Consider the following 13,785-nt stretch of genomic DNA (forward strand, 5'->3'; position numbering starts at 1 on the left):
GGAAAGAAGTTGAAGGCAGAATATCACAAGACTAGCAAGTAATAGCAAGTAAAGGCCTTTCACTCAAACTGTTATCCTCCTGCTACCCTTAAGGACCAAAATGTCTTGAAGACCTTGGAGTACTGCCAGTCTTTTGATAGAGACTCAAAAATTAAAATCCTGTCAGATAATGTTCCAGATCTTAAGAGAAATAATTACAACCAACTTTCCCATTCTCATCCATCTCTTCTCTATTCTATTGATGATCTAGTTTAAATTAAAAAAAGCTTTTTTGTGGTCTAGCTTCATAATAGGGTTGTTCTATAATATCTCAATTTGTCTCGAGCAATTTTTCTAATAGTGTGCGTCAGTGGAAGCAAACATGTGCTGAACATTTACTGCAGTAACATCTACTTGGCAGATACATTTTTCAAACATCAGATGCAGTACTTTTGCAAAAGTGACACAAGGAGGGTTCCTTTGGCTTTTGAAAACAATATTAACCTTTATACATTGTACTGCTTGTTCAGAAATCTCAATGTGCTTAACGGATTATTAAGATAATTATGAAAATCTCTAATTTGCAGATGGGGGAAGCTGACACAGAGAGGGTAAATGTGTTGCCCAAAGGCACACATCAAAGTCAGACTAGAAAAGGGAATGGAACTCAAGACTCCTGACTTACATATCTCATTCAAACAAAATCCTCTTAAAAAGAGCACAGGTTGAACTCGGGCTGAAATGCTGAGATGTAAACAAGTTCTGCTAAGCGGTGGGAATGTTCCATAGAAATACTTAATCAAAAAGATGTGCTTTGCTGAGCAGTACCTTCTAATCCACTCAAAGCTGTTCCTACCAGGAGGAGAAATTCTGCACAGAGTGGCACCTTTCCCAAAAAACAGCGACTCTCAGAGGGGCTTCAGTAAAGCTGGTGGAAAGTAGAAAAGACGAGCAACAGATACACCATTTTCTTATGCTTTCTCCTGCTGCTCCTTGTTCTCATCTTTCTTAGCCAGAGTACAAGCAAAATAAAATGAAATCACTGCACGGGTTCATTTATGGCAATTGGAGGCAAGTTTAGGAGACCATCTTTTTTGGATACCTCCGGCTTCAGAATGGTTATACCCAAAAATCAGGTGCCTGAGTGCAGCAGTGATGCAGATCGTAGAGGCTGAGTGCCTTTGTTCCCTCCTGGGCCAGAGCAGGTAGGTAGGCTTCTCCCAAAGTACAAGCTTGGGCTCATGAGCTGTGTGTGGAGACAGTTATGAGTAGGACATGGCAAGCTGAGAACGCTGTGAATTGCTGCCTCTCTTTGAAGCTCTGGTGTCTGACTGGAGGCTGCGTTTTGGGTGTTTCAGACCTTTAGCGAGTATGTGTCTGGAGTCCTTTCCTGATTAAAGATGCTGAAGTAAATGTGGGCTTCATGTGTAGTTCCCCATTACGAATCCTACAGAAGCAGAGCCAGTTTGAGGTTATAGCCCCAGCTGCTTGCATCATTTCTCCCCACTACCCCCATTTCATCTCTACACCCCTCCCACCCTCAAAGATTTTTATTCCCTCATCTGTTTCAGAATATGGCTGTACAAATAGCTTTGTGGAATAGTCTGGTGGAAAAAGTCAGGCTCCCACTCTTCCCTTCCAGCCTTTCCCTCAGCCTCCCTAAAAAAAAAAAAGAAACCCCAACAGAGGGTGTTTTTGCATTTACAGTAGACTGTTTCACTGAGAGGGTTTGAAGTGTGCCCACGCAAACAGCTGAATCCATACAGCTGAGAGTGCTGTAATCCTTGGGCAAAGAGGGAGGGAGGGAGAGGCAGGAAGATGCTGATGCTGGAACCTCTTAAACTGGCTTTGCTGGCAACAGCAAACTGCACCTTTGCTTTCTCTGGTGGTATGAGCCTCCCTCAGGAAGGGGGAGACTCATATTGGGGTCCCTTAGCCAGATCCATGTGCTAACAGGATGCCCTCATGTAGTGAGTGATCCGTGTGTGTAGTTAATGTATAGTTGTTGCACTCTCCTTCTGTGGATGCTAAACCATAACACCACCAAATGCAAGGCTCACCAGCAGGCAGAACAAGACAGAAAGGACCATGGCTGTTACCTGCAGATGAGGCTACTCTGCTCACAGGTTTCTACTTCTCACCATCAAAATTATTTGACCTTTGATAATTGCTACACAAGGAGTCAAAAGTAAGCCATGTTTCAAGGACTTGAGTTCATATCTGCCCTTTTGAGTGAAGGACTATACCCCATCAAGTATAAAGCTGTTAGAGCAAAAATGCTCAGCATGAGAAATTGCTTTGGAGGTTATACTTTCTAGTCTGTTTTGTTTTGGATTTTTGCTAAACAGAATTGGACAGTTTCCCTTTGACAGTTTGTATGTGTTTGTTTTGGGCATTTTTCAGTATGTCATCTAAGCTATATAGATAAGGCTAAAATGATAAATTTCTGGAAGTTTTACAGGTCACTCACTACAGGTGAGTGATCCTAATAATTCTGGTGAAGGAGTTGTCTCACATTAGATTATTTCTTCATTAGACGTGTAAGAATCCACATGACTTATTTTTTGACTGTCCTAACTGCAGGAGAAGCTCCATTCTGCTTTTTTTCCCTCGTTTTATTATCTATATTTCTCCCCAGATAAGAACACAGTCCCCATGTGTGGACTTCCTGTTGCTTAATATAATAGCAATTCTGCAGCTGATACTTTTCTCCCAGGAAGACTCACTGATACCTGAGGTTTGGTGGTCTCCTAATGCTGTCTTAAGGTGGAACTTTTAGTTCAATTCAGGACTGTGTTCAGGTCATCACCACTGGCTGATCTAAGACTGGGCTTGTTTCAGGTGAAACTAAACTGGAAATAGGCTTTAGCCACTAATAAGGCTTCAGATCACTGGACCACATCCAGTGGACACGTGTGACACGGGCATTGGTTTCTCAGCACCAGCTGTTTTGCTTTATAGGTCTGTTCCTGTTGCTCTACACTAAATGTAAACTCAATTTAATTCACTCTTTCACTGAATTAGCTGACTGAAATGCATCCATTGGAAATGCATGACTTTATTACCCTCAGAACAACTAATGCAGATGCTGAACTCCACCTTGTCTGCATTTGACTAACACAGAGACTTGCAGGAAAATGAGCCTTGATGGGGATGTGAGCAGGATTTACTGGCACACCCCTCCCCTTCTTTTTTCTTTTTAGTTTTTTACTTTTATCGGTTGCATTGACATGTAGGGGGCATTTAGGTACCTGGCAGTGTCATCTTTGAGGTCTGCTCTAGGGGACTGCACAAGGTAAGGAGGTGCCTGAAGGAGCCTTTGGGCTAAGTAAGTGTATGATGAGTCTTACAGGCTGGAGCAATGTGATTTGATTTCCTAAATCTCACCAGAATAAGGTTCAGCTGAACAAAACTTGCTTAAACATTGTATCTGTACATTTTTACAAATTACTTCCTGTTGGGCTTTCTATTTTTTTAAGAGATGGAGCAAAAATGGGTATCAGCCACTTGAGAACTGAGGAAAAAGCTGGTCCTGTATTTGCAGCATACTTGTCACTTCATGTCTCAGTTCACATCTGTTTAAGTTATCTGTTTTTAGCTTTTTGTTTCCCTGGCAATGAGAGCAAAACTATACTGCTGCTACTTCTAACAATAACTCTCTGTTTCTGTATTCTGCTGTACTAGGCTGGTCCCAAGGAGATTCACATAAAATCATTCTTTGTAACCAGCTATATTTCATATGGACACTATCTGTAAAACAGTTATGTATTCCTGATGCCCACATACCCTACAAACCTATTAGTGTGTACCTACATAGGCATTTCTGATAATATCCAGTTCTGACATTAACTCTGTATAATATAAACTCTATAAAAACCTGAAAATATGCACACCCCCCGCCATGGCAATATTCCACAGTTCTAAATATCGTGTGCTTGAAACGTTCAACCAAAAAACCCCAAGAAGTTTAAAAATAATTATTATAGTGGCGCCTTTCTTGCTGCTGTGTAGCTGAAGTCTTCCTCACCATCTGCCCCTGCATGCAACTGAGATTTAAAGCTCTGGCCTGTGAATAAATTGTGGTCTCAAGTTGCTGATACAGCCTTTTGTTCAGTGAGCAACAGCTTTTGTTCAGTGGGCAACTCAGCTAAGTGAAGTAGGTGTCCTAGTTCTTGGATATAGGGGTGTCTTTAGCTCCATTCTCAGCAGGTAACCTCTAGTGCCTGAGTACATTACAAGCTCTGTCTCCAGCTGTGGGATCTATGGAGTGGTTAATAATTTAGACTTTAAAAGAGATGTGTGTAGTACTATGTACGTGGTTCCATTTTCACTTTATGCCTGTCTCTTCCAGTTAGAGTTTCCCTGGTCCATAGGCTGTAGGATGGTGTGAATGCATTGCAAAAGGCAGACAGAATCTCAGATAATGTGGACTCTGACATAGAAGTGCACCAGATTTTTTAGTTGAAATAAACTCTTGTGAATAAATAGCGGTTTTCAGCTGAGGAGGAGAAGGATGGAGTTTAGCTTTTGGTCTTCAGCCAAGTAGGACTGGGTAAGGCTTAGATCAGAGCCAGCAAACTAGCTTCTGATCAAAGGGATCAACAGAGAGCAGTAAGTATCCTTCTTTTACTGCACTACCCTGTAAACACAATTTAGGATGAATACTGTCTCCATGGGCACCAACCTAAAAACTTCCAAAACTTTGACTTGGAAGGTATACCTTAAGTTGAACATTCCTGCAAAATACTGAATCCATTGCTAAAAATGGTTACAATAAAAGTTGTTTAACAGACAGCATTTGTCTGGCCAAGGCAGTAGATCGCATAACTAGAACTGGACGCGCCCAGCCTAGCTGCTTCCATGTTGCCTATGGTATGGAATGTGGAGCTGGCTGGACTGGACGCAACACTCTGCTCCCTCTCAACAGCTAAGATCAAGCGATGTCTGCTGAATTTCCAGGTGTGGTTTGATAGACTAGTTAATGAGATTGAGTTCTGAAGAATATTTAACTATCCCTGCAGAGGGGGTAGTTAAATATCTGTGACAAAGCTAGCAGTAACTTGAAACCAAACCCTTTGAACACATCTCCTGGAACATTGTTCGGGTTGAGTGTCACAAAAACATCAGGCTTTTTCTTTTGAGCGTTTTACCTGCATCTGTAGTATCAGTAAATCCATGCAAGGTGTTGTTTTAACTATGAGGTTCCCTGCAAAGACCAAAAGACTTAATTACGGCATTTGCAGTGTGGCAAAGTTGCTAGAGGAGGAGGTGCCATGTAAAGTATCATCAAATAAATATAGGAACAAAGATAACCAGGATCTTAAAAGTTTGCAAACTGTGTCGTTAGTGCAGAAATGCTGGTCAAGTAACTTGAAATGGATTTTAAATTTAAAATCTTTATCTTTTTTAATAAATTAAATCTTTCATGAATGTTGTATTTCAGTAATCACCTAGGGAAGAGTCTGCAGCTGCTGATGGACAGAGTGGACGAGATGAGCCAAGACATTGTTAAATACAATACCTACCTGAGGAATGTAAGCAAACAGCAGCAGCAGAAACACCAGGTCAGTTACATGGAAAACCTGAATGAGAAGATATTTTCCGACAGAATATGGTCTGGGTGGTGTTACGTAAGACAGATGAATTTGGATCTAAGCAAGATAAAATTCATACAGAAACATATCTATTAAGTAGACTTATAAAATCTGCTAGTCCGTGGGGAATGAATTCACTTCTGCTGACATGTAATGTGGATTGGTCTTTCTTTGCTGGTTTACATGTTTGTTAGTGATTTATGATAAACCACAATCATTGGTAAATATGCTGTAGACACAGGGCTTAAGGGTTTAGTAAATGAAATGAAAGAGCTGAAACTACAAATGAACTGTTCCAAAACAAACTGTTTTAATACCGTCACATGTAGCCATACATCTAGACATAAAGAAACATAGTCCGTATTTAAAAGGCAGCAGAGTGTTCTCTGAGCAGAAATGCCATTATAGTCATGTTTTGTATCATTACATAGTGACACTGATCAGGTGATGCCGACTTCTAATTCCTGATGCTTTAAGGGCCTTTTTGAAATGCAAAGTAGTCTGAATAGAGCATACTAAGAATGGAGACCGGCTCTAGGTGGCCCTGCTTGAGGAGAGGAGTTGGATAAGGTGACCTCCAGAGGTCCCTTCCATCCTTGACTGTTCTATGCTTTGGAGATGGTGTTATTTTATTTGCTGTTGCTGCATTTGATAAAGCAATACTGTGTCTAATTATAGAAGAATGCTGGTAAATTGGAAAAAAGCACTATGAGAGTGATTTAAAAGCCTGGAAAGCAGATCTTAGTGAATGCAATTCACTTCACGTAATAAATTAATGAGTGACTTGCTTACTCAAGAAGTACCTGCATGAAAAATAAATTGAACTCTTTAATCTTGCAGACAGAGATATGACAAGATTCAGTATCGGCCAACTGAAAATGGGCCAGGCCACTTTAAAGATAAAATATTGCAGGTATTGCTACACAAAGAAGCTAATTATTAAAAAGAGCACCTGTGGTTCATGTGAAGAGCTTCATCACTGACTATTTTAAAATCAAAATTGGCTTTTTTCACTTAAGTGTAGCTTGAACAGGGAGTATTTTAAGAAAGTGTCAGTGGTCTCTTCTGGCTTTGTAATTCCTGAGGACATAGAAGCTTCATGCTTCTTATCTTCAGAACATTTATTTTCCTTTGCTGCCTAATTTGAATAGAAAGATGGCATCCACTTCAAAGGCTTTTGCTAACAACAAGGGGGTCTATTTATTTTGAAAAGCAGAGCAAAGTAGGTTCCATGGTGTCTCACTTAATTTCTTTACTAACTATAGCTGCTTTAGTAGTGGCTCATTGCAGCATAGTTAGTGGTCTTAACTTCATTTTTAAAACAGAGCAACTGTGATTAAGAGCAAGCTGTTCCAATAGAGAATAATAGGCAGACTGCTGAGAAGTGAGTGGGGTAATGCAAAGGAAGAAGAAACTACATGCGATTCACATACAAATATGGGCATTTAAGATTTTATTTTTAACGCTGTCCAAAAACATGTATTTGTCACTACTACTGGAAAAAAAATTACTTCATTTGAGTATGCCACCAAGTATGAACTGTTTTCAGGCTCTTATGCACAGATACATTTAAGTAAGTGAGAGAAAACACCCTGTTCTCTTTGGCCTGTTATTTTTTGTGTTGAATGTGAGGGCTTTGATAGACAAACCTTACAACTCATTCCTGGCTGTGACATACAGTACAGAATCTCACATATGTGTTTTTGAATGTATGTACTTCTGAATGAACAAATGCTTATCCAATAGCTGAAGAAATGGTCTGCTTTAATTTTTATAAAGTTTGAGCAATCTACATGGCCAAGGGAATCACTGAAGACAAAGCAGAGTAATTTCTGCAAGCTGCTACTCTAGTATATCTTCTGGTAGCCCACAAAGAAATGGCATCAAAGTGGGAGAATAACTAAATAACTGGAATGGAGAAATGAACCATTATGCTTTGTTTCAGCCACTGCTTTGTTCTCAGTTTAGAGTTAATATTTTGTGGCTTAAAATACCTTGTTTAATCAGGTTCTTTTCCCCTTTCACACTAATATTGTTTTGACCTTTAACTGGCATAAAATTGAGTATTTCTGGTCTGTATAACTATTTGGGGTAATGGCTTCTACCTACGTATTCCAACCTTGTTTTCCTTTCTGTGTCGGAAAGTGGGGATCTTTATCTACCATGCTGTATTCTTTCCCTAACATACAGTATTTATCTCAATGAAAAAAAAAATTGCAAACAAACCCCACATCTTTAGAACCACATAATTTTCCAGCACCTCACTTATTGAAGGTGCCAGCGTGGGGGGAAAATGCCTGTTACCAGTGACTTGAAATAAATTGTGAATTGAATTTGCATTATTTGAAATAAACTGAATTGTATTGAATAAGCATAATTTTAAAAACATACTTGCTGGTTAGGTAAGGAGCATCTGAAGATAAAAACTCTTTGCTGCTGTGGAAGTCCTGTTGCATTCTGTTTCTGTTGCTTTATTTTCAGTACCAGCAGAGACGTCAGCAAGAAAATATACAGCGTCAAAGCCGAGGAGAAGCCCCTCTTCCTGAAGAGGACATCAATAAACTCTTTAAACCTCCACAGCCACCTCCAAGAATGGAGTCACTCCTCATTGCAGGTAATGTTCTAGCAGCTTCTTCAACTTGTCTTTTCATATATGAATATTAGCTTGGGAAAAAGTGCACTTGTTGCCTTTGAAAGCACCTAATTTTTCATTACCTTTGCCATTATGGTGTGATATTTTGGCATTGGTAATATTTCAAATGCCACCCTTTGTTTAGACAAAGGCAGTGGTTTTAACCTGTGATCTACAGGCCTAGTGTCTGAAGAATTAAAAGAAGAAGCTAAGAACAACAGTGTTATTGCTGGTAGGCAGCCCATGCCTCTGTTAGGAAGTAAGCTTCCAGACACAGAAGAATTTTAAACCATCCATGTAAGTAACAGAGGCATTTTACTCATTCATGTATGAACATTTGTAATTTTTTGAAAGCATTCCACTTAGTTTAACCAGAATGGCTGCATAAACCTTTAAATTTTATATGTGGAGGCTTTCTCCCTTTTATTTTACTGTGGTACCTAGCTCCTGCTTGACCATCAGTGCCTCCTGGGTTGATGGGAAAGGGCAGGAGCTGCAGCCAGACCCTCTTCCCAGCTCCATTTGGAAAGGGTGAGGTGGGATTTTAAAGAAGAACTGGAGAACTGCCCCACGGAGCAAGTTTTCTGCACAAGCAATTACTGCAGTCAATATGCTGCTCCCTGCACTCAGACTCCAGCTCCTCCCTCAACTCCAGAAGTCAGAGGACTGTAGAGACAAGAGGAAGGAATAAGCTGCCTGGGCTGGAACTGCTGTCTGCAGCCCTAAGTTACTGGTAGCATCCCCAGGTGTTGAACTGAATCCGCAGCAGAGAAGATTTTACTTTTAGTTTCATACCGACTTGGGATAAGTTGTTTAATTTCTATGGCCAGAGTTTTATGGAAACTATCCCCAACTTCCTGCACCTCAATGGAAATGGAAGGATTTAAATGGGAACAAAGCATAAGTGTAGGCTTCCTCCACCACCACCCAGTTTCTTCAGTTTAGTGGAATGATGCAGGATATAGCCACAGTTTGGTACAAAAGCCAGTGCCTGTCCTGTGCCTCCTGCAAGGGTGAAAATATCTGAGACCTCACAATGGCAGCAGAGAGCAGTAACCCTGGATGCCCTGCTAAGTAATCTAAATTTGGAAAATGTCATTAGAAAGCGAATTGTTTAACTATAGCAGTTTTGGATCAGTTAGCTATTATCTTGTTTTGTACTGAGAGAAAATTAAACCAAAGTCCTGGTAATTTGCTGTACAGAAAAGAGTGCTTTGACATTAAAGAAGAAAGGGCATTTGAACTACCACTCTTAAATTTTGGAGTAACCAAGAGATGATTATTTTAATATTAATACTGTTTCACACTGCTAAGAAGTGCTGCTTTTAGAAGAAATAGGGTTCTTGATTTACTATTCCTTTCAGAGTCTTCCAAAAAACCTGCTGTTTTGATAGTTTTTACCAGTTAATGAATCCTAGCAGCACTGAAGTACTTAAACATTCAGCTTCAACACAGCTTAAAAATGCAACAGAAGTGTGTATGTGTGCACATGCCTGTTTTATGAAAGTGATAGTTTAGGATGAATCATCTCTTACAAGAGCAGAGATTGAAAACTATTATACTTAAAGGAAAAAACTGTTTTCAGCCAAAGCACTCTCTCTGTTTGTTCTTTTACCGTAGTCAGGGGAAGAATTGAAAGCATCCACTTCAACTTAGATGAAGTAAAGTTTGTGGATAAAGAATAAAACTTAGCTCTTTTGTCTCTGAGGCATTTAAAAACTTTTCGAATAGAGCATTAAATTGAGAGTTTATTGGCCTTCTAAACAGCCTTAATTTTGATTAAACTGTCTTCATGTTTTGCTATTCCTAGCTAACAAGGGAAATAACTTGTAGCAGTGAGTGTATGAAAATGTTTTGATGGGCACGTTTGATTTGTAAAGCACTGACAAGTCTTCATGCCCTGATGATTCTTGAAATAGCTAATAAAGTGAAATACTAGGTGGAAGAAAAGGCTAGGAAGATGTCAAACAGGAGTACCACAATTCTCAATCTGCTACTGAAAAATATTTGTTACAAGTATTTTAATAGAGACAGCAGATGCATAAGAACAGAACTAAAAATCAGTCTTGTAGTATTTTTAGAGCAACTAAATTGAACCATTAATGTGATTAAGCTTCCAGTACTGCAGCAAGAATTGTTTATTCTTTTTATTGTCATAACATCTTTTGAGAAATAGTCCACAACAGAATTGTAGGAAAACCAAGTTTACTTGTTCTTCTAATTTAATTCCTTCTTCTTCTTCCCAAACCTATTTGGGAATACTGAAAATGTAAAATTTCCATGTGTAGAGTAGTTGAGCTGTTTTGGTTGCTTCTCCCTATAAATCCTGAATGATTCATGCACATTCGGCTCTCTAAAAACTCTGTTCTGGGACATCTTTCTGAGTTTGAACACTGACAAGGGTTTCCTCTTCTTTCCTATTGACAGGTCAAATTAATACCTACTGCCAGAATATTAAGGAGTTCAACGCACAGAACCTGGGCAAGCTTTTCATGGCTCAAGCTCTTCAAGATTACAACAACTGAAGAAACTTTGCTGTTGCCCTCAACAGGAAAAGTAATTTACAGTTTTATACTGCTCATGATCCTCTTGAAAATTCACTATGTTGGAAAAAGAGTCTTGTAAAACAGAGTCACCTTGGTTTGTGTAGAATTCTCCTGTGTAAGAAAAATAAAGGCAAATTTTAACAATATTTTAGTATTTCCTTATTTGTTGGCCCTATTGGACTAGAATTTTCTGTGGTCACTCAGGTTTTCTAAGTGTTTGGCAGTTATTCATGTTTAGTGGTAGCAAATAATACAGGTTTTATTTAACTTGAAATCTGAAATAAAAACAAATTATTACAAATGTTCAGTATAGCTGACTTCACAGGAGAAACCTGTGAAGATTTCCCAGTTTTGGTTGAGAACTTACAACCGTAATGTGCTAGTCACTTGGAGCAGCTGCTTGTTTTTATTTTAACCTGTTTGGAGAGTCGGGTGTGATGTACCTTCCATATTTCATAGGCTTCACTTTTGGAACATACAAAACTAGTCTTACGTGGAGAGGGATCCCCACCAAATTGGTTAACAGTTGGACTCGATCTTAGAGGTCTCTTCCAACCTAAATGATTCTGTGAAATCCAGTGGTGCTGCTGAAGTCTTCATGACAGAAACTATTGAAGTAGCTAGCCTGGAGCTGCTAGTGTGGTGTGTGTGGACACCACGCCTACTCTGCATTCACTTTCCCATCTGGAGGTGCCTTTATTCATGAACTCAGGCTACTTATCTTTTTAACAAGAATGTTAATTTAAAGGTTTTACACTTGGCAAATCACATGTTACTGTCATTGAGTTCTTTTTTCTTGAGTTCTCTTTTGCATGTCATTGTGCGATGAGTTCTGAGAGCCTAAAATGGCTGAAGGACTGTGGTTTGGTCTGTTCAAATAAATAACATCCTCTAAATGTGGACCTGGCATGGGATATTTCAGCCTCTAAGGTGAATGTTTTGGAAAGTCAGAAGTATACGAAAACTGGGGCTTAGACATAGAACGTATTATTTCCAGTCTAAACTATAGTGATTGCAGTACTTATGTAAATATGGGTGCAAATTTTGTTTAGCCCTTGCACATCTTGCAAATTGCCAGTCTGCCTTTTACCTTGGAAAATCTGGGCACCTTTGTGTTAGCTTTCCTACAATGAATGTCTCTGAGATCAAAGATTAATTAAGTATCCTGCTACAGTGCCACATGATTGAGTTTCGTTTCCTATACAAATAATATTCCATGTTAATTTTCTAGTTTTCTGAAGGACCAAATTAACCACCAGGGAACAGAAGCAGGAGGAGATAATTAGACTAAGATGAGACATTTGAGTTAGAAAATCTTCTGGATAACTGGGAATAGAAGACTGACTCTGTAGTGTCTGTGTACAGAAGGAAGCAGCAGTAACATTATACATACTAGAAGGTGTTAGCAAAATAAATACTTGGAATAGGTTAAAAACAAGCTGTGTGTTTTGAATTAGTTCTTTAAGATTGAGGATGTAAATGTGAGAAAGAGGGCAGTAATATTCTACTGTGCTGAAGTTTAACAAGTTGGGTGAATTTTATACAGCTAGGTTGAATGTGCTAAATGTCAATTAAAGTCCATGAAGAAATACGGAAGCCTTCAGTAGAGACCTGTGGTTTTTAAAGGCATGGACCCAAGCCAGACAGGGAGGCGAGATACAAAAGTAGGTGAGATGTAAGTAGAGTTTGGAGATGGTTTGACTATTCTGTTCTGAATCACACTTTGGTCTTCTGTCATGGAAGAAATAATTAGAGGAAGCCTCCCTGAATGAGGGAGGCAGAGTCAGTTGAAACTGTTGGTCTAAAAATGACCTGTGGAGATTAGGAATTAAAACAGGATGAGGCTGTGTCTTCATGTTGGGTTTGGCATGAGCTTCCCCCACTATCTCTGTGTTCCTGGATCTTTGCTTTTACATGTTCTCCCCCTAATGTGAGTGAGCTGGCAGCTCGTTCACCTTAAGATATGTCCTTCCCATTTCTAATTATCATAGCACTGCCTATTTCTTCTCCTTCCTTGGCTGTGAAAGGCTTTTCTGTATACTAATAAAACTGTAGTGACATTGGAGTCTTTAAAAATCACCTGTAAGGAACCTATCACTGTTTTTGGTTAGTGATCCTGTTGGCATTGCAGAGGCAAGCAAGGCCTCTGCCCCGTGGTTCCATCTCCATTGTGTGTCCACAGGTAACAAGTATGTACTCAGAAGACAAAATATGCACATAAGGGAAAACTGCCCCTACAGTCGTTACATACATAGTCCAGATGAAGCCACCATCTCTGCTGTCACGCTCCTGACCATGCAGGTCTGTGTTCAGATAAGCGGCTTGTAGTTTTCTTTTATTCATGCACAACTATAATCCTAGTAAGAGAAAATGTTAATTCAGAATCCAGCCCTAACTGGTGTGAGTCTTACAGGCTAACCACAGTGCTATCTTAGGTTGTAGTGCTGTGGCTGCCTCCTTGTATATACAAAACATAAGGGCTTTGCTGGTGTAAGGTGGCATGAATGCAACTTAGTGTTGCATAAATAGAAAGTTAGTGCTCCTGTAGTTCACTGGTAATGCTCTCCCTCAGGAGTCACAGTCATGGATGGTGCATGCTCCTGCTTGGTCACCATGCAAATTGGAACAGGTTCATCTCTAAGCCTTTCTTAACAGTCTGAAATGCGTCCAGTTATACTGGCAGTTATCTTCAGGACAGCAACAAGAAAGGGTGCTAAACTTTGGACCAGCTACTTATTTAAGTAAAGAAACATGTAATTCCTCAGATACAATTAGCTGCCATAGCTGTTGTCAGAGACTAATCCTTAATATTTAAGGAAAGTGAAACTAAATGGGAGTGTTTCTCTGTAATCCAAACATACTTGGTGTGCCCTTATCTCAACGTCAAGATAGGATGCGCTATTTGCATTCCCCTTTCAGTGTGCATTTGCAGCCCAGAAACCAACCGCATCCTGGGCTGCACCAAAAGAAGCATGACCAGCAGGTCAAAGGAGGTGATCCTGCCCCTCTACTCTGCTCTTCTGAGACATCACTT

At 39.7% G+C, this 13,785-nt stretch overlaps 1 protein-coding gene across 1 annotated transcript in view; it reads left to right on the top strand.

Moving 5' to 3' along the window:
* EIF3H (eukaryotic translation initiation factor 3, subunit H) overlaps nt 1–10,902 on the top strand; it is a gene marked incomplete at its 5' end in the record, with an annotated part of 65,288 nt that extends 54,386 nt beyond the window's left edge. Inside the window, 3 exons of the mRNA XM_010019999.1 lie at nt 5,423–5,543; nt 8,055–8,187; nt 10,633–10,902. Of these exons, the coding sequence (XP_010018301.1) occupies nt 5,423–5,543; nt 8,055–8,187; nt 10,633–10,730 (352 nt within the window). The remainder of the gene's footprint in view (nt 1–5,422; nt 5,544–8,054; nt 8,188–10,632) is intronic.
* Nucleotides 10,903–13,785: the final 2,883 nt, after the last annotated feature.

This window comes from Nestor notabilis, unplaced genomic scaffold (genome assembly GCF_000696875.1).
Source record: "Nestor notabilis isolate BGI_N333 unplaced genomic scaffold, ASM69687v1 scaffold10178, whole genome shotgun sequence".
In the NCBI taxonomy this organism is placed as follows: Eukaryota; Metazoa; Chordata; class Aves; order Psittaciformes; family Psittacidae; genus Nestor; species Nestor notabilis.